We start from the raw sequence: 21677 nt of genomic DNA on the forward strand, positions 1-21677 counted from the left end.
TTTGGGAAACTTCTGTTGACCTATCTTCAAGCTTACTGATTCTGTCCTTTGCAGTGTCTAGTCTGCTGTTAAACCTACCAATGGCCTCCTTTATTTCTGTTACAGTATTTTTGATTTTTAGTATTTCTTTTTGATTATTCCTTAGAGTTTTCATCTGTTTACTTTACCCACTGTTCTTGCATGTTTATCACTCATAACATATTAGTCATAATTATTTTAAATTCCCTGTCTGCTTTCAAAATATATGTTATATTTGAATCCAGCTCTGATGCTTGCTTTGTCTTTGTGTTTTGCCTTTTAAAAGCATGATATGTAATCTGTTTACTGAAAGTTGGACTTGATGTATTAGATAATAGGAGCTAAATAGGAGCTAAGGTAAATAGGTCTTTAGTGTGAGGTCTTATATTAATCTGGTTAGGAGTTGTACTTTGTTTAATATTTACTCTAGCTGTAGATGCCAGAGGCTTCAAATTCCTTTAGTATCCTTGTTTTTGTCTCTTGTTATATTTGGGTTTCCCTAAGAACTCTTTCTTCATAGTATCTGCATTGTGCAACTCTCTCAGCAGTCATTAACTCTTATCATACTGGAGCTCCATTGGTGTGGTGGTGAGGTGTAGGGAGAGAAAGCATCCTATACTCTTAGAATTAAATTTCAAGCTTTTAGTGTCCTGGGACTGTGACCAATCATTAAAAGTCTTTCTTAGTCATCCCCCCCTCACCAACAGAATGGTAAGAAGGGTCTGGCATCTGAGATGGGATAAGCCTTTCCTTGGAGAGTATGTCTCTGTTATGTTATGGAAAAATGCTCTGGTTCTTGGTTATTTCACAATGATTACTTTTTCCTTCCCCCTTATCAGAGCTACAAAGACATCTTTAAGGCTCCTGATTATGAGAACCTGATGGGGTTCCTGGAAGTAAAACCCACAAAAGTGTGGGGTCCTAAGACTACAGTCCCTAGAAGTTTCCCACTTTCATGATATTCCACACTCAGCCTCCAGGAATTCATTAAAATTATCATTTAAGTGTTTGTGGTGGTGGATTGACTTTTTGTTCCCAAAACGATAATGTTCAGGTTCTAATTCTTGGTAAGTATAAGTGTGACATTATTTGGAAATAGAATCTTTGAAGATGTTACTAAGGATCTGAACATAATGTCATCCTAGATTTAGGATTGGCCATAAATCCAGAGATTGGTGTCCTTGTTGAAAGTAAGGAGAAGATGATCTGAGGAGGCAGAGATATTATAAGGAGAAGGCCATGTGCAAATGAAGGCAGAGGTGAGGCAGAGGTTGGAATTATGCAAGCCAAAGAATTATCAAGAGATTGCTGGTAGCTCCCAGAAGCCAAGATAGAGGTGTGGAGCAATTTTTTTAAAAAAATTATTGTTTTGTTAATCCTCACCCGAGGATATTTTTCGGTTGATTTTTAGATAGAGTAAAAGGGAGGGAGGGAAGGAGAGAAGCATCAATGTGAGAGACGTATTGATTTGTTGCCTCCCGCACAACCCCGACCAGGCCAGGATTGAACCTGCTACCCAGGTTTGTGCCCTTGAACAGGAATTGAATCCATGACCCTTCAGTCCATGGGCTGACATTCTAAGCGCTGAGCCAAACTGGTCAGGGCTGTGGAGCAGTTCAGTGTTCCTCCCAGTTTATGGCTCTAGTGGTTGCTACTGGAGGTGATCTAGTAGATGCTGGCTGTGACTCTGAATATTCCTGTCTCTCCATATCTTGAAGTGGTGGTTTGCCCTGTGTCCTCAATTATTTGATGGGTTGAAGGAAAGTTATTGATTTTCAGTTTGTTTGGCTTTTTTCTTGTAATTGTGAGCGTGACAGCGTCTGAATTTTGTACATGTTGGAGCCGAAACTAAGTCTAAAGTTTAAAAAAATTTTTTATTGATTGACTTTGGAGAGAGAGGAAGGGAGAAAGAGAAAAAATATATAGAAACAGTGATTTGTTGTTCCACTTATTATTTATGTGTTTATTGGTTGACTGTTGTATGTGCTCTGACCTGGGACTGAACCCACAACCTTGGTGTTTCTGGACGACACTCCAACAAATTGTGCTTCTCAGCTAAGGTCTCAATATTTTTTTTGTTTATTTGGTATTTTTATACTCTATTATTTTAGTGATTACTACATGCATTCTTAACTTTAAAGAATCTAATGCTAGTTGATACCTTTATTCTCCTTCTATACACCATGCAAAGATCGTAGTATAAGGTTGTTTTAATCTTCACACGAGGACATGTTCATTAATTTTAGAGAGAGAGGAAGAAAAAAAGAGAAACATCGATTGGTTGCCTTCTGTATTGCCCCAGTCAGAAATCTGACCTGAAACCTAGGTATGTGCCCTGATTGGGAATGGAATCCACAACCTTTTGGTGCATGGGACATTGCTCCAACCAACTGAGCCACACTGGTCAGGGTGACCTTAGAATACTTTTTACTCCTGACTTTTATACTGCTGCTGTTATTTTAATAATCCTCTTCCTTATCTTCCCCTTCCTCCTCCCCAATCCCCCCTCCCTTAGTTTCAGTTGTGTAATACGATTTGATATTTATATATATTGCCAAATAATCACCACAGTAAGTCTAGCCAACATTTATTACTAATATACATAGTTAAAAATTTTTTCTTGTAAAGAGAGTTTTTAAAATTTACTCTTAGCAACTTTCAAATATACAGTACAGTATTATTAACTATAGTCACCATGCTGTATATTATTTAATTATCTTATAATTGGAAGTTTGTACCTTTTGACTACTTTCACTCATTCCCCCCTTTCCCAGCAACCACCAGTCTGTTCTCCCATCTGTGAGCTCATTTTTTGTGTGTGTGAAAAAAATTTTTTTTCGTCCAGCCGGTGTGGCTCAGTGGTTGAGCGTCGCCCCATGCACCAAGAGGTCCCTGGTTCAATTTCCGGTGGGACACATGCCCAGGTTGTGGGCCTGATTCCCAGCGGGGGACATGCAGGAGGCAGCCAGTCGATGTTCTCTCTCATCAATGTTTCTGTCTCTCTCTCCCTCTCACTTCCTCTCTCTCTCAAATCAATAAAGGAAAAAATAAAAATTAAAAAAATATATTTTCTTTCTTTATTGCTTTTAGAAAGAGAGAGATAGAAACATGAGAGAGAACATTGATTGGCCACCTCCTGCATGCCCCCCAACTGGGGATTTGGCCCATGACCTGGGTATGTGCCCTGACGGGGAATCAGACAGGCGACCTCTTGGTGCACAAGTTGACACTCAACCACTGAGCCACACCAGCTGGGCTGTGTGTGTGTTTATTAAATTAATTTTTAAGATTTCTGGGGTTTTTTTTGGCAATAGTTGTGCCTGGGATAAACCTCATTGGCTACAGTACTGCCACCACGCAGAGCTAAGATTTCACATATAAATGAGATCTTATGATATTTGGATATTTGTTTTTCTGTGTCTGACTTATTTCACTTAGCATAATGTCCTCAGTTCCATCCATGTTGATGCAGGTGGCAAGATTTCCTTCTTTTTTGTTAATCCTCACCGTAGGGTTTTCCACTGATTTTTAGATTGTATTGAGGGAAGGGGGGGAGGGAGGGAGAGAGAGAGGAACATCAGTGTGAGAGAGACACATTGATTGGTTGCCTTCTGCATGACCCCAACCAGGGCTAGAGATTGAACCTACAACACAGGTACATGCCCTTGACCAGAAATTGAACCTGAGACCCTTCCGTTTGCCGGCTGATGCTTTAACTGCTGAGCCATTTTTGCCAAGGCTTTTTCCTTTGTTTTTTATGGCTGAATAGTATTCCGTTGTATATGTATACATATCACTATTTTTTTTAATCCATTCATTCAGTGGTGGAAGCTTAGGTTGTTTTCATGTCTTAGCTTTTTATAAATAATGCTGCTTTTTATCATGGGGGTACATATAACTTTTCAAGTTAATTTTTTATCTTTTTTGGATAAATACTCACAAGTGGATTTGTTTGATCATATGGTAGTTCTGTGTTTAATTTTTGAGGAACACTATATTGTTTTCTATAGTGGATGTACCAATTTACATTCCCACCAACAGTGCACAATTTAGATTGCTTTCTTCACACTTTAAAAATAGCCCTGGCCAGTTTGGCTCAGCAGTTAGAGTGTCGGCCTGGGGACCAATGAGTTGTAGGTTCAATTCCAGTCAAGGGGACACGTACCTCGGTTGCATTTGGTCTCCAGCCCTCGTCGGGGTTGTGCAGGAGGCAATCAGTTGATGTGTCCCTCTCACGTCGATGTTTCTCCCCGTCTCTCCCTCTCTTTCTACCTGAAGATAAATAGAAAAATATCCTCGGGTGAGGATTAAAAAAATAAATAAACTAATAAGTACCTAAAGTAATTAATCTAAATATCTCTTTTTCAGTTGTAAACACATTTGAAATGAAAGATGAGTAAGTAATCCACATCTAGAGACTTTAATCTTAAACAGTTAGTTTGGTAACAGAGTGGGTCAGGTGGAAGAGCCATTAATGATAGATAATACTGCAGTGTTTATCAGTATGTATAGCTCCAATTTTTATGTAGTCAACATTTATTTCTTCACTTTAAGCAAACCCCTTTCTTAATTTAGTCAAGCACAATTGTTTTAAATGGTGGAGTGTTGTTTATTTACTTTCCAGTATACCGGTTTTCAGTGAAGGAGTGAGTTTTTTAAAACGTAGAGGGTGTTAATTCCGGGAGTGATGGCCTGCACGTAGTTGGGTAGCAAACTCTTGAATCAAATACAATTTTATTTAATTAGTTTTAACTTTTAAGTTACATAATGTCTGGTTAGTATAGTTTTTTTAGTCACTTATTTTTACCCAATTCATATATTTTTATTGTAGAAAAGTGCTAAGGTATGAGTTAACCATTTACAAGACTGCCCTCATGTTCTATAACATGCTAGAAGGACTCACAGAACTTATTGAAAGCTGTCATGCTCCATGCTCTGGTTTATTACAGTAATAGGATACAGATTAAAATTGGCCAAGGGAAGCAAAGCATGGGGCGGAGTCCGGGAGGGTTCCAGGCGTGGAGCTTCCTGTGGACTTCTCCCCAGAATCATGGGCAGTATTAACTCCGCCTGGCAATGATGTGTGATAATATGCAGAGTACTGCCGACCAGGGAAGCTCACCAGAGCCTTGGGGTCCAGTTTTACTGAGAATATATAGTTGACTGCCCATGTGACTGACTTAGTCTCTAGCCACTCCAGTGGTAGAATTGATATTGCATGACCCAAAGCCCCTGGCATAATTACATTGTTAGAGCGTTTGGTGAAGTTTCCAGGTAAATAAAGGTATCAAAGGAACACCAAGGTCCCCACATATACAAAAACACTCTTCCTAGAGATCCCATCCCAGAGATGAGGCAAGGTCCAGACCTCTCTTTTGGGTAAGACTAATTCTTTACTGAAGATGAAATAAAAGGAGTTAATAAACAGCATCTCAGATCCCTTCAGATGTCTATTAACATTTTGGAATGTAGTTCTTTATAATTTTCTTTAGATATTGGATTGTCTGGATTGATCATCTGTGTCTTATCTTTACTTTCATATTTTATTTATGTCTCTGCTTGACCTTTTTTGGAAAATTTTCTTTTCTTTTTCTACCTCCCCCCCAAATTAATATGACGTATTAGAAGACACAAATTTCTAAATACTTTGTTTTTTTCCATGGCATTCTATTTAAATTTCATGAACTTGATTACAGGCATACATCATTTTATTGTGCTTTGTTTGTGCTTCACAGATACTTTTTCCCACAAATTGAAGGTTTGTGGCAACCCTGTGTTAAGCAAATCTATTGGCGCCTTTTTTTATCATTTATTTTTTATTGTTGACATTATTTCAGATGCCCCTATTTTCCCCCCACTTGCCCCCTTTACCCAGCCCCCACCCCACCCCAGGTCTTTACCACACAGTTGTCTGTGTCCATGAGCTATGCATATATGCATATAAGTTCTTTGGTTTATCTCTTCCCGTACTTCCCACCCCCTTCCCTTCTGAGATCTGTCAGTCTGTTCCATGTATCCATGCCTCTGGACCGATTTCATCAGTTTATTTTGTTCATTAGCTTCCACATATAAGTAAGATCATGTGATATTTGTCTTTCTCTGACTGGATTATTTCACTCAGCATAATGGTCTCCAGGTCTATCCATGCTGTCTCAAAGGGTAAGAGAGCCTTCTTTTTTATAGCTGCATAGTATTCCATTGTGTAAACGTCCCACAGCTTTTTTGTCCACTCATCTACTGATGGGCACTTGGGCTGTTTTCAGATCTTAGCTATTATAAATAGCTATGTTCATACTGTTATGAACATAGGGGAGTATATATTCTTTCTGATTAGTGTTTTGGGATTCTTTTTTTTTAATCCTCACTGAGGACATTTTTTTTTTATATTTTGTTCAGATAGAGTGGGAGGGAAAGAGAGAGAGAGAGAGAAACATCGACGTGAAAGGGACACATCGAGTGGCTGCTACCCGCACAACCCAACCAGGGCCGGGGACAAACTGCAACTGAGGTACGTGCCCTTAGCGGGAACCAAACCGGTTCCATGGACACAGGCCGACGCTCAAACCGCTGAGCCAAACCGGCCAGGGCGGGATTCTTTTGATATATTCCCAGAAGTAAGATCATTGGGTCAAACACCACTTCCATTTTTACTTTTTTGAGGAAACTTCATACTATTTTCCACAGTGGCTGCACTAGCCTGTATTCCTACCAGCAGTGTACTAGGGTTCCCTTTTCTCCACATCTTTGTCAACACTTGTTGTTTGTTAATTTGTTGATGATAGCCATTCTGGCAAGTGTGAGGTGATGCCTCATTGTAGTTTTAATTTGCATCTCTCTGATGATTAGTGATGTTGAGCATTTTTTCATATGTCTATTGGCCACCTGTATGTCCTCTTTGAAGAAGTGTCTATTTAGGTTCTTTAATCAGCACCATTTTTTAAACATTTGTTCACTTCATGTCTTTCACATTTTGGTCATTCTCTTAATATTTCAAACTTTTTAGTTATACATTTTACGGTGATCTGTGGTCAGTGATCTTTGATATTACTATTGTAATTGTTTTGAGGTGCTTTGAATCACACCCATATAAGATTTCAAACTTAATTGATAAATGTGTGTGTTCTGACTGCTCCCCCGACCAGCTGTTCCTGGTCTTCTTTTCCTGGGCCTTCCTTTTTCCTGAGACACACCAATATTGAAATTAGGCCAGTTTAATAATCCTGCAATGGCATCTAAGTGTTCAAGTGAAAGTAGGAGTAACATGTCTTTTATTTTAAATCAAAGGCTAGAAAAGTTTAGTAAGGAAGGCATGTTAGTCAGAAGCCAAGATAGGCCCAAAGCTAGGCTTCTTGTGCTTAGCCAAGTTTTGAATGCAAAGGAAAAGGTCTTGAAGGAAATTAAAATCGCTACTCCAGTGAATACCTGAATGGTAAGAAAGTGAAAAAAGCCTTATTGCTGATATGGACAAAGTTTTAGTGGTCTGGATAAGAGATCAAACCAGCCATAACGTTCCTTTAATCCAAAGCCTAATTCAGAACAAGGCCCTGCTCTTCAATTCTTTGAAGGCTGAGAGGTGCGGAAGCCGCAGAAGAAAAGTTTGATGCTAGCAGAGGTTCACGAGGTTCAAGAAAGAAGCTGTCTCCATAACATATAAGTGCAAGGTGAAGCAGCAAGTGCCGATGTAGGAGTTTCAGCACATTATTCAGAGATTTAGCTAAAATAATGAAGGTTGGTTATATAAACAACAGATCTTCAGTGTACATGAAGCAGCCTTGTATTGGAAGAAGATGCCATCTAGGATTTTAATAGCTAGAGAGGAGAAGTCAGCCTGGCTTCAAAGGACTGTCTTGTTTGGAACTAACAGCAACTGGTGATTTTAAGTTGAAGCCAGTGCTCATTTGCCGCTATGAGAATTCTAGGGCCCTGAATAATGATGCTAAATCTCCTCTGCCTGTGCTCTATAAAAGGAACGATAAAGCTGGGATGACAGCATATCTGTTTACAAACATGCTGTACTGAATATTTTCAGCCCATTGTTGAGACTTACTGCTCAGAAAAAAAAAAGATTTTTTTTAAGCTATTACTGCTTATTGATAATGCACCTCCTCACCCAAGACTTCTGATGGAGATGTACAAAGAGATTCATGTTTTCGTGCCTGCCAATACAACGTTCATCCTATAGCCCGTGGGTCAAGGAGTAATTTTGACCTCCAAGTCTTATTATTTAAGAAATACATTTTATAAGTCTATATGTCTATAGCTGTCTGGATAGTGATTTCTCTGATAGAACTGGGCAAAGTAAATTGAAAACCTGGAAAGAATTCACCATTTTAGATGTCATTAAGAACATTTTGAATTCAGGGAAAGAGATCAAAATATCAACATTACCAGGAGTTTGAAAGAAGTCGATTACAACCAATGTGGGTGACTTTGACGAGTTCGGGACTTCAGTGGAGGACGTAACTAGACATGATGGAAGTAGTAAGAGAACTACAACTAGAAGTGGACCCTGAAAATGTGACTTAATTGCTGCAATTTCATGATAAAACTTGAACAGATGAGTTGTTTCCTGTGCATGAGCAGTGTTTTCTTTTTCTTTTTTAAATATATTTTTTAATGGATTTCAGCGAGAAAGAGAAAAAAAAATCAATGTGAGAGAGAAACATCAGTTGGTTGCTTCCCTTATGTGCCCTGACCATGTATCAAACCCTCAACCTGGGTACATGCCCTGACTGGGAATTGAACCTGCCACCTTTTGGTGTATGGGATGATGCTCCAACCAACTGGGCCACACGGGCCAGGGAGGAAAGTATTTTGAGATGGAATGTACCTCTGGTGAGATGCTATGAAGATTATTGAAATAACAAAGAACTTAGAATATTACATAAACTAGTTGATAAAGTGGGCAGGGTTTGAGAGGCTTGACTCCAATTTTGAAAGAAGTTCTGTGGGAAAAAATGCTATCAAACAGCATTGCAGCCTACGGAAAAATTGTTTCTGAAAGGAGGAGTCATTTGATATGGCAGACTTCATTGTTGTCTTATAAGAAATTGCCACAGCCATCACAGTCTGTAGCAGCCACCACCCAGTCAGTCAGCAGCTGTCAGCGTGGAGGCCGGACACTCCACCAGCAAAAAGATAACTCACCAAAGGCTCAGGTAATATTTAGATTTTTTTAGCAGTAAAGATTTTTTTTTTTATTCTTGCCAGAGGATTATTTTTCACTGATATTTAGAGAAAGAAGAAGGGAGAGAGAAACATTGATGTGAGAGAGAAACATCCACTAGTTGCCTCCCATCCACACCCCAACTGGGCTGGGGGATGAGCCTGCAATCCATAATCCAACCATGAAAATTTTTAATATGTTTTTATTGATTTTTTAGAGAGAGAGGGGAAGGGTGAAAGAGTTAGAAACATCAATGAGAGAGAAACATCTATCGGCTGCCTCCTTCATGCCCCCTACTGAAGATAAGCCTGAAACCTGGGCATATGTGCCCTGACCAGAAATCGAACCAGGCCCCCTCACTCATTCCATGGGACGAGCTCAATCCACTGAACCACACCAGCTGGGCCAACCATAACATTTAAGAGATTAACTAACATTCATACATGTATGGACTCATGGTTTCTTACTTTAGTCAATGGGGTATATATTCTCTTACTGTCATTTATTTTGATGCTCAAGTTTTCCTGATATGGCTAGTAGGAGCCTTTATAGTATCACTTCTCTGTGTCCTTTGGCATCACCTCATCTTTGAGAACATCTTTGCTTTCTGGCCCAACACCATGTTCCAGGCTTATTTTGTACTTTTCCTGCCTTAGCCCTGGAATTGCCTGTCTTCCCAGGATTTCTAGTTCCTTTTAGTAAAAAGCAGATAGGAAATTATGTTGATAGGACTTAGAATTTTGTTTCAGAATTAGCAGGTGGGGAGCTGCTCATGGCTCTGGAAACCTTTAAATTCTGGAAATCAGTAGTCATTTCTCTAAGAAACAAACATTCATCCTTAGTAGCTATACTGGTTCCCCCAGACTGTGTGTGTGTGTGTGTGTGTGTGTGTGTGTGTGTGTGTGTGAGAGAGAGAGAGAGAGAGAGAGAGAGAGAGATATTGAGATTAACACATTAGTTTTTGCTTTAGGAGAAAAGTACCGGCCAATTTAACATTATTGTCTTTGAGCTGTTATGGTTGATAATGGGTACCAGCTCTTCATATGGAGATGAATTTCCCTATTTTCAGCTTTACATTTCCCTTTTGCTGAATTTCTAGCCTTTCTGGAGTTCTGCAGAGCAGTTTGGTATCTCATTTATAGTTTCTTAAGTTCTCTGGGCTTCCTATATTCCTGGCTTTATCTTTTTTCAGAAATTAAAAGAAAATTGGCTCCCTTTTGAAGTTGGGATGTTTTCAGCTGCAGATAGAAATACTGACTAAAATACACTTAAAAGTTAAGTTAAAACTACTTCTATAACAAGAAATCTAAAGGTATTGTAATTCTGGGTTTGGTTAATATAATAAAGATCCAGGTTACTTTCATCTTCTCTTTTATCCTAATCAGACCTGCTCTTTATCTTGTCTCAAATAGTGACAGTTTGGGCCATTGCATTCTCACCAAAGAACAACCAAAGTGTAGGAGGACATTCCTTCTCTGTATTTTGTATTTAAGATCAAATAAAACCTTTCCAGAACTCTGGCTCACATCTTACTGGTCAGAATCCATCCATCACATGTATTTCAAAACCCATCAGAGTGTGTGTGTATGAAATTACTATAAATCAGCTGTCTTTAGACCTTTACCTCTGACCAGCAGCATTGGGTATCCTGGGACCTGCTTAATCAGAGTCTGCATTTAAACAAAATTACCCAGGTCAACAAAATGACTTCTGCAAGTAAATAAGATGACTTGATTGTGCATTAGTATTTGAGAAGTATTGGTCTTGACTAGTCAAGAATTAAACCCCTGGGACTGAGTGAAGCCTCACTTGTAAAAGTACAGGGTCTCAAAATACCTGAACATAAAGGTTCATGAGAAAGGAAGGAGGGGCAGTCAGTATGGGAATGGCTGTATTGGTTTGACAACCAACAGTGTCTGCTCACATTCCTTTTTCTTTTTTTTTTTGGTTGTAAGTTTTGCATATGTATGTGTTTTTTTTGTTTGTTTGTTTTTTTATCATTCTTATGAGAGGAAGAAAGGAATGGTGGAGGTATGGCTAGTCTGCCATCTGAGTAGGAAATCTGTTACTGCTTTTCTTATTGAGCCCTATAAAATATATATATGGTATGCATAAATCATGTCCTATCATCTAAAATCTGACACTTAAAGGAGGAGAAATATGGATTCTTATGAACCTTAATTTTAGAGTGTATTCATATTGTTCTGTGACAATATTGCCACAGACTTAGCAGTTTAAAACGATGTGCATTTATATCTCACTAATTTTTGTGATTCAGCAGTCTGGGCATGGCTAACTGGTCCTCTGCAAGACTGCAGTCAAGGTGTTGGCCAAGGGTTTTCAACCGGAGAAGGATCCAAGCTGACATGGTTGTTGGCATCATTCAGTTCCCTGTGGGCTGTTGGACTTTGGGCCTCAGTGTTTTGCTGGCTGTCAACTGTAGACCTCCCTCAGGTGATTGCATGTCATCCTCTCCTTAGGCCAGCTCACAACATGGTGGCTTGCATCTTCAAAGCCAGCAAATGAGTGTCCTAGGAAGATGGACATTGCAATCTTATGTCACATACGAGCCATCATGTTTGTCATATTATGTTGGTTAGAAATCAGTTACTGGTCATGTTCGCATTCAAGGAGAGAGACTATCAAGAGATGGGATCTTGGGGACCAACTTAGAGTTAGTCTGTTCCTAATACAAAGGGTATATATCTGACTATAAGAACCGATGGCCTGAGTTATACATTGTATTGAGCCTTCTACTTAAAACTCGTACTGTGCTTTATACTAAGGTGATCAAGAAATTTGCTGATATAGCCAAATATTTAAAACCATCGAGATAAGCCTTGATGATATGTTTATTGTTGCTAAACAGGTTCCTTAGTTTAGTAATAGGTTTAATAGTATTTTATGAGTTAAGTTTTAGACATTAATTTATTTATTTGTTTTGTTTTGTTTTTTAGTTGACTATATTGTGGAGTTTGACTATGATGCTGTACATGATGATGAATTAACTATTCGAGTTGGGGAAGTCATCCGGAATGTGAAAAAACTACAGGAGGAAGGATGGCTAGAAGGAGAACTAAATGGGAGAAGAGGAATGTTTCCTGATAATTTTGTTAAGGTAAGTATTTTAGTTAATTTCTAGCTGTTGCTTCATAGGAGTTAATTTTTAACATTATACCTTAATGTTATATATAAATATAACTAAAATGTTTTAGATAAATTTTTATTCTGCAGAATTAAAACACTAGAGGTCCACGTACCTCTAATAGATGTCATTGTTTCTTGGTGTCCTGGTAAATAACAACAAGTTATGTGTTTGTGTATATCTGTATGTATGTATCTACCTATTTATCATTGTAAATAAATAAGTAGTAGTTTACATTTGGGTAGCACTTCATAATTTACAGAGAAGTTTTGCTGTGAAATTCTTACTTGAGCCTTCAGAAGTCTTGTGAAGTAAGTAGGGCAGATGATAGCTCTGTTCTAAATATGGTGATGTACAGGCTGAGAGGTTAACTGGTTTACCCAATGTCGGATAGCTAGTAAGACATAGAATCTGAACTGGAATCCAGGATTATTGCCTCTAAGTCGTATTGTATCTTGTTGCTTTCCAGCATTGCAGCAGTTAATCTATCAAAGTAACAGTTTCGCTTCAACTATAACCAAACATTCCTTTCCAGTAAATATTCTAGAAACCTCTGCCAGAAAACACTAAACTCTATTACAATCTAATAAAATTAGTAGTAATTTAAGAGAAGGAAAATAAAGAATATATGTATATTTACACTTGATTTACAATTGTCTTCTTTTCTACATTAGTTTTCTTATGCTCAACCGTATCCCTAGCCTAATCAGATTGTGAGTTCTTCTGGGAAGGCTAGTGTGTGTGTGTCTCATTTATTTGTTTAACTTGTTCAGTAGTTTTAAGTAAATATTTGTTCCCTGAATCCATTTGTGTTTATTTTAGTTGTGGTTTTACCTCTAAGTATGAATGCATACTTGATTGTGTTAATTGATTTTAAAGAAGGTGAACTAACTACATTTTGTCTCTTGAAACAACTAAGAAAAGTTGTTTTGAACTTTTGGAGGAAGGGAATTGAATTTATTGAGGAAGGTCACTTTTGTTCTTATTTTTGTTTCATAAAATGACTTCTTTTTATAACCTAAAATGAAGTGTAATGTAGGGTGTGGTATAGGGCAAATCACATAATTTCCGTTTTCATCTCTTTAAAATCGAAATTGATGTTGTATGTTGTATACATAGTAAGCCATGACACTGGTCTCTCCTCTCTCCCTTTCCCTCCCTCTCCCTTTCCCTCCCCTCCCAATGGAAAGTGGCTTTTCAAGAGAAAGTACAGTTGACTATTAAACAAAGCAAAGGGTAGGGGTGCTGATCCCCTCTTCCCCTCACACAGTTGAAAATTCATGTCTAAGGTGATTTCCCAAAAATGTAACCACTAAGAACCAACTGTTCACTGGAAGCCTTACTGATAACATGAACAGTCAATTAATACATACTTTGTATGTTATATGTATTATATATTTTATTCTTATAACAAAGTAAACTAGAGAAAAGAAAATATTATGAAAATCATAAGAAAGAGAAAGTATGTTTACAGTATTTATTGAAAATATTGTGTCTAAGTGGGCCTGCACAGTTCAAATGTATGTTGTTCAAGGGTCAGTGAATATTAAAGTAATAGAACACTGGCTAAAAAAATCAATAAATTTTTATACAGTTTTAATTGTGTGCTGATGTGTAGTTCCAGCACTGAGATGACCTTTTATGGTTGTATTTTACTTTCCTGTTTCAGTAAAACTAATACTAGAACGTGAGTTTAATGAACTGCCTGCTAATAGAGGATGCAGTTGGAGGATGGTAGGTATTAGAGGGAAGCTCAGTCTCAGATGAAAAATGAACCACAGAATTAGCGTCAGAGACATTAGTAGATGAAAAATGAACCACAGAATTAGCGTCAGAGACATTAGTAGATTAAAAATGAACCACAGAATTAGCGTCAGAGACATTAGTATGAACTTGTGTTTAGTTTAAAATATGTGCTAATACATACAGAAATAATTATGTGTGTGCTTATACTTGAGTTAGTACACATACATGCATTTCTCAGCTCTTTCTGCTAAGAGGCTCTAGAAGCAGTGACACCTTAGTAGACAGCCAATGCCCAGATCTTTTTTTTGTTTTTGGTAATCCTCACCTAAGGATGTTTTTCCATTGAGTTTTAGGTAGAGTGGAAGGGAAGGAGGAAGGAAGGGAGGGAGAGAGAGAAGCATTGATGTGAGAGAGACATATGAACTGGGTTGCCTCTTGCACGGCCCCAACCAGGGCTGGGGATTGAACCTGCAACCCAGGTACCTGCCCTTGGGAATTGAACTCGAGACCCTTCAGTCCTCAGGCTGAAGTTCCAACCGCTGAGTCAAATCAGTCAGGGTCCAGATCTTGATTTCTAAATGTTCTGCAATAAAAGGAAGCAGGACTCCTTGGAGAAATGGCTGATTTTAGGGCTGGAGTAACGATACTACAAGATGACAGTAGAGCATCTAGTAGTGCCAGAAAGAAAGGAAGGAAGTTTCTTGAAAAACCAAAATGATGGGCCCATGTCAAGACAACATAGAAGCCAAGCTGAAAGAGTTCCCAGTGTCCAGAGCAGCAACAATATGAGCAACAAAATAACTTAGTATTTGATGATTGCCCAAAGTAAAGCATCAATATACATGATTCCATGTTGATATATAAATAAGTGGTTGAGTAAATAAATAGAGAAGGGATGAATCTTACAGAATTATTCTAAAAATTTGTAGATACTTCTTCTTACACCCTCCCTTCTCAACCTCCTGCCCCCTTCAGAAGCATCCCTCAAGACTAGAGAATAGATGGAAGAAAATAATAGATGGAAGAAAATTTCACAATGGAGAAATCTGGCAAATACTACCATAAACAAGTGATAAATGATAACATCATGAGTTATAAATTATGTTGTTAATATGTGTTTCCTTTACCTCTGTGGTATTTATTCTTGCTCTAAATTTATAATCCCATTTAAAGTTTGAGAAGAAAGCATCAGGCAAACCTAAATTGAACATTCTATGAAAAACCTGGCCCAGTACTCTTCAAAAAATTTCAAGGTCATGAAATCTAAGGAAAGACTAAGAAACTGATGTTGATTGGCCAGAGAAGACAAAGGAAACATGATGATCAAATGCCTTGTGGTGCCCCAGATTGGATTCTGGAACAGAAAAAGGATGGTATTCGTAGAAAAAAGAATGAAATCTGTATCAAGTCAGTAGTTCACTTAATAGTAATAATTGGCTTTAGCATCTCAGATGTATATGTGAAGAATCAAGGGAAGGTTATAGTTTATAATAATTCACTGTCCACTTGAAAATAAGCCTTTCAGCAGGACATTAAGGTACACTTGTTATTTTGTAAATGTGAGACTGTGGAGCGAGTGGTAGAACTAGGCTTCCTGTGGAAAACTCACATCCCTGTTAATGTTTCAGATACCTATACTGAAGGGTAATGAATGATATTCAAATTGGGCTGGAAGGTGGATAGAAAGGTCAAATCATTTTTGCAGCCTATTATAGAACACTTTTTTTTTCTTTATTGATTTTAGAGAGAGAGGAAGGGAGAAGGGGAGAGAAATAGAAACATCCATGAGAGAGAACATCATTTGGCCGCCTCCTGCATGACCCCCCACTCGGGACCGGGACAACAACTTGGGCATGTACCCTGACCGGGAATTGAACTGGTGACCTCTTGGTGCATAGGTCGAAGCTCAACCAGTGAGCCACACGGGCCAGGCTATAGAACACTATTAAGTTTGTTTTGTGACAGACATGTTTATTTCAGTGTCCTTTGCAATGTTAGTTCATCTTTCATGATTTAAAAAATAATTTATAAAGAATATGAGAATCTGAAAAATGGCGGTGGAGTGAATGGAGCTACACAGACCATCTCGCAGGACCAAACTGGATTTACAACGAAAATAAAGGCAAATCGTCAGGAAGGGGCAACCGAAAAACACCTTGGAGGACCACATAGCCAGGGACACCGACTCAATCCTGGTAGGCTTGCGAGGATGCGAGAGGGGGCCGGGGGCCCACGGTCCGCAGCGGCCTGGGCAGGGACCAGGGGACTTGGCGGGAAGTTGCTGCTACCGCCTCGGCTGCGACCCCACCTGAGTCCTGCGAACTCTGCTGCCTGCTAAGCCCTCGGCTGGTGCCGCACGGACTGGCACGGACGGGCTGCAACCAGGGGACTCGGCGGGAGGCTGTTGCCGCCCCGGCTGCGAACCTGGCTGAGTCCTGCGAACTCTGCGTGCTAAGCCCTTGGCTGGTGCCGCAGGGACTCGCTGGGTCCAGGGGACTCTGCTGGAAGCTGCTGCCACCTCCGTAGTGTCCTGCTACCGCGGCTTAGTCCTGGGACTTTTGCTGAGTGCAACGCCCTCGGCTGGTGCCACAGCCGTGGCCGCCCTTGGCTGGAAGCAGCGCCCTCAGGTTAAAAGTCCCAGGCGGCTCCACGACGCAGTCTAGACAGAGGCTAAATTGGAAGCAGCCACTCACCTTGGGCTCCGGCAGAGGGAAGACAGACTGGACTGGAACTGTGTGGGGACACTCGAGTTTTGGAGGGTGCTAAGAGCTTTTGCTGAGTGCAGCCAGGCAGGACTGTGGTCATTTTACTCCTTCCCAGGGCCCTGGGGAGAGGCTGAGGCCCCTCCCTTAGAGATTCAACCCCACCTGGTGGCCATTGAAATGCCAATTGAGGCCCATTAACAACCAGCAGCTGCCCCGCCCTCGGGAAATCCTCTTACACTGAGCACCTGAGAGAGTTTTTCAGGCAACTCAGAAACCAAGGGTTTTCAGGTGACCTCTACTAATAGCCTCCAGGCAAAAAAAGCTAGAGGATAACTACCATTCCCTGGGCTAGCAACACTAACCAGAAAAGCTAAGACTTGACGGTGGTGTTTAAAGTGGTTCCTCCCTTGTTCATCCAAACCCAGGAGAGGGAGCCACAAACAGCAGAACACCAACACCCACAGGGAAAATTTGGCAGACTCCAAAGCCCACTGTGATAGCCAAAATGGTGAAAAACAGAAACAAAAGCGAAATGAAAGAACAAGAGACCTCTACAGGAAGATGAGATAAATGAGGTGCAGTTAAGCAAGTTAACAGAACTAGAATTTAGAGCCATGATGTTGAGGAAGCTGAACAGCATGTGTAAGGATTTGAGCACCATGAGTAAAGACATAGAAATGTTGAAAATCAACCAGTTGGAAATTAAAAACCAACAAGAAGAATTGAAGAATGACATATCAGAAATGAAAAACACATTGGAAGGTCTAAAAAGCAGAGTAGGGGAAGCTGAGGACTGGATCAGTGAATTAGAAGACAGGCTAGAAAAAATCAACCAATCAGAAAACCAAAAGGATAAAACGATTAAAAAACAGGAAGACAGCTTTTAAGAGAACTCTTGGACAACGGAAACGAAATAATATTCACATCATAGGAGTCCCCAAAGAAAAAAAAAATGAGTGAGGGTTAGAGAATATATTCAAAGAAATAGTGACAGAAAACTTCCCTAATTTGGTGAAGGAAGAAGGCATTCAAGTTCAAGAAGCACAGAGAGCCCCAAGAAGAACCCAAACAGGCCCACACCAAGACACATAGTAATCAAACTGCCAAAAATTAAAGACAAAGAGAGAATCCTAAAAGCAGCAAGAGATAAGCAACAGGTTACCTACAAAGGAAACCCCATAAGGCTCTCAGCTGACTCCTCACAATAAACACTACAGGCCAGAAGGGAATGGTATGAAGTAATCAAGGTCATGAAAAACAAGGATCTGAATTCAAGACTAGTCCACCCAGCAAGGCTATCATTCAAAATAGAAGGTCAAATAAAGAGCTTCCCAGACCAAAAAAGGCTAAGGGAATACATTAGCACCAAACCAGCACTGCAAGAAATGTTAAAAGGACTGCTGTAATTAGCAGGAGAAATGGGAAGAAAAATAGAACCACACTAAACAAAAATGACAATAAATAAGTACATATTAATAATCACCTTAAATGTAAATGGATTGAATGCTCCCATAAAAAGACACAGAGTAGCTGATTGGATAAGAAAGCATGACTCATCTTTATGTTGTTTACAAGAGACTCACCTCACAACAAAAGACTCATATAGATTGAAAGTGAAGGGATGGAAAAAAATCTTCCAAGCAAACGGAAAAGAAAAAAAAGCTGGGGTAGCAATACACATACCTGATAAAATAGATTTCAGAATGAAGGCCATAACTAGAGACAAAGACGGACACTACATAATATTGAAAGGATCTATCCAACAGGAAGATATAACCTTGATAAACATATATGCACCCAATATAGGAGCATCAAAATATATTTAAAAACTTCTGGAGGCCTTCAAAGGAGAAATCGATAGCAATACAATCATAGCAGGGAACTTCAACACCCCGCTGACATCACTGGATAGATCCTCTAGACAAAAAATTAGCAAGGAAACAGAGACTCTAAATGAAGCACTAGACCAAATGGATTTAATAGATATCTACAGATAATTACACCCCAAAACTATAGAATTCACATTCTTCTCAAGTGCACATGGGACATTCTCAAAGATAGATCACATGTTAGGGCACAAACTAAGTCTCTACAAGTTCAAGAAGATTGAAATCATATCAAGCATCTTCTCAGATCACAATGGCATGAAACTAGAAATCAATTGCAAGAAGAACATACAAAGACATTTGAACACATGGAAGCTAAATAGCATGTTATTAAACAATGAATGGGTCACCGAGGAGATCAAGGAAGAAATAAAAAACTTCCTGGAAACCAATGAAAATGAAGACACAACAACACAAAATCTATGGGATGCAGCGAAAGCAGTTCTGAAAGGGAAGTTCATAGCACTACAGGCCTATCTCAAAAAAGAAGAAAAATCTCTAATAGATTATCTAACCTCACAACTTAAAGAACTAGAGAGCAAACAAAAAGAAAACCCCAGCCCTGGCCAGTTTGGCTCAGCGGTTAGAGCATCGGCCTGCGGTCCGGAGAGACCCGGGTTCGGTTCCCGCTAAGGGCACGTACTTCGGTTGCAGTTTGTCCCCGGCCCTGGTTGGTTGTGCGGGTGGCAGCTACTCGATGTGTCCCTTCACGTCGATGTTTCTCTCTCTCTCTCCTTCCTCTCTCTCCCTACCACTCTATCTGTACAAAAAATGGAAAAATATCCACGGGTGAGGATAAAAAAAAAAAAAGAAAACCCCAGAGCAAGTAGAAGGAAGGAAATAGTAAAGATCAGAGCAGAAATAAATGACATAGAGACCAAAAAATCCATTCAAAGGATCAATAAAACAAAGAGCTGGTTTTTCGAAAAGATAAACAAGATTGATGGACCCTTAGCTAGACTCACCAAGAAACAAAGAGAGAGAACTCAAATACGCAAAATCAGAAATCAAAGAGGAGAGGTAACAACTGACACCGCAGAAATACAAAAGATCCTTAACAACTACTATGAACAATTGTATGGCAACAAATTCGACAATCTAAGTGAAATGGACCAATTTCTAGAAACACGTAGTCTCCCAAAACTGGACCAGGAAGAGATAGAAAACTTGAACAGACCAATAACAGCAGAAGAAATTGAAGACGTAATCAAGACTCTCCCAGCAAACAAAAGCCCAGGCCCGGATGGCTTCACAGGGGAGTTTTACCGAACATTCAAAGAAGAACTAATACCCATTCTCCTCAAACTATTTCAAAAAATTCAAGAAGTAGGAAGACCCCCCAATCTCGATTTATGAAGCCAGCATAATTCTAATTCCAAAACCAGAAAAAGACACAACAAAGAAAGAAAACTACAGGCCAATATTCCTGATGAACATAGATGCCAAAATCCTGAACAAAATACTAGCAAATCGGATCCAGCAATACACCAAAAAAATTATCCACCATGACCAAGTGGGATTCATCCCAGGAATGCAAGGCTGGTAAAATATTCACAAATCAATAAATGTGATACACCACATAAATAAAATGAAGAATACAAATCACATGATCATATCAGTAGATGCTGAAAAAGCCTTCGACAAAATCCAGTATCTATTTCTGATAAAAATGCTCAGCAGTGTGGGAATAGAGGGATCATATCTTGACATAATAAAGCCCATATATGAAAGACCTACAGCCATCATCATACTCAATGGGCAAAAACTAAAAGCATTGCCCTTAAGAACAGGAACAAGGCAAGGATGCCCACTTTTGCCACTCCTGTTTAGCATAGTACTGGAAGTCTTAGGCACAGCAATTAGACAGGAAGAAAAAATAAAAGGGATCCAAATTGGAAAGGAGGAAGTGAAATTGTCATTATTTGCAGATGACATGATACTATACATAGAAAACCCCAAAGACTCCATCAGAAGTTTACTAGACTTAATAAATGAATTTGGCAAAGTAGCAGGATACAAAATTAACGTCAAGAAATCGATGGCATTCTTGTACACCAATGATGAACTCACAGAAAGAGAAACTAAGAAAACAGTTCCATTTACCATTGTGGCAAAAAAATTAAGATACCTAGGTATAAGCTTAACCATAGAAATTAAGGACCTATTTGCAGAAAACTACAGGTCATTGAAAAAAGAAATAGAGGAAGATATAAAAAAAGTGGAAGCACATACCCTGTTCATGGATTGGGAGAATTAACATCATTAAAATGTCCATATTACCCAAAGCAATCTATAGATTCAACACAATCCCCATCAAAATACCAACAGCATACTTCACAGAATTAGAACATTTATTTCAAAAGTTCATATGGAACCAAAAAAGGCCTTGAATAGCCACAGCAGTCTTGAAAAGGAAGAACAAAGTTGGAGGAATCACAATACCAGATTTCAGGTTATACTTCAAAGCCACTATAATCAAAACAGACTGGTACTGGCACAAGAACAGGCATATAGACCAGTGCAACAGAATAGAGAACTCAGAAATGGACCCAAGGCAATATGCTCAATTAATGTTAGACAAAGGTGGTAAGAGCGTACAGTGGAGTAAGGACAGCCTCTTTAATAAATCGTGCTGGGAAAATTGGACAGCTACTTGCAGAAAAATGAAACTAGATCATCAACTTTTACACCCTACACAAGAATAAACTCAAAATGGATAAAAGACTTAAATGTGACTCATGAATCCATAAAAATCCTAGAAGAGACTGTAGGCAACAAAATTTCAGACAGAATACACAGCAGAATTTTTACTGACACATCACCTACGGCAATAGAAACAAAGGAGAAAATGAACACCTGGGACTACATAAAACTCAAAAGCTTCTGCACAGCGAAAGATACAATCATGAAAATGGAAAGGCTACCCACTGTATGGGAGAGCATCATTGCCAATGATACATCAGATAAGGGGTTAATTTCCAATACATATAGAGTGCTCATACCACTCCACA

The 21677-nt window shown here is 39.2% G+C and overlaps 1 protein-coding gene across 7 annotated transcripts in view; it reads left to right on the forward strand.

The window, feature by feature from the left end:
- The window catches only part of LOC118621223 (CD2 associated protein), a 160142-nt gene that overhangs the window by 13550 nt on the left and 124915 nt on the right, over positions 1-21677 (forward strand). For 2 of the 7 annotated variants that reach the window (XM_036248571.1, XM_036248568.1), the window contains exons 1-2: positions 11469-11638; positions 12142-12302. In XM_036248571.1, the coding sequence (XP_036104464.1) occupies positions 11473-11638; positions 12142-12302 (327 nt within the window). In that variant the 5' untranslated portion in view covers positions 11469-11472. Of the gene's footprint in view, positions 1-1153; positions 1355-4385; positions 4415-10376; positions 10497-11468; positions 11639-12141; positions 12303-21677 lie in introns of those variants that run through there. The other 5 variants (XM_036248574.1, XM_036248573.1, XM_036248572.1 and 2 more) reach the window with 5 other exon arrangements.

The sequence above is a fragment of the Molossus molossus genome, unplaced genomic scaffold, assembly GCF_014108415.1.
Source record: "Molossus molossus isolate mMolMol1 unplaced genomic scaffold, mMolMol1.p scaffold_m16_p_8, whole genome shotgun sequence".
NCBI lineage: Eukaryota > Metazoa > Chordata > Mammalia > Chiroptera > Molossidae > Molossus > Molossus molossus.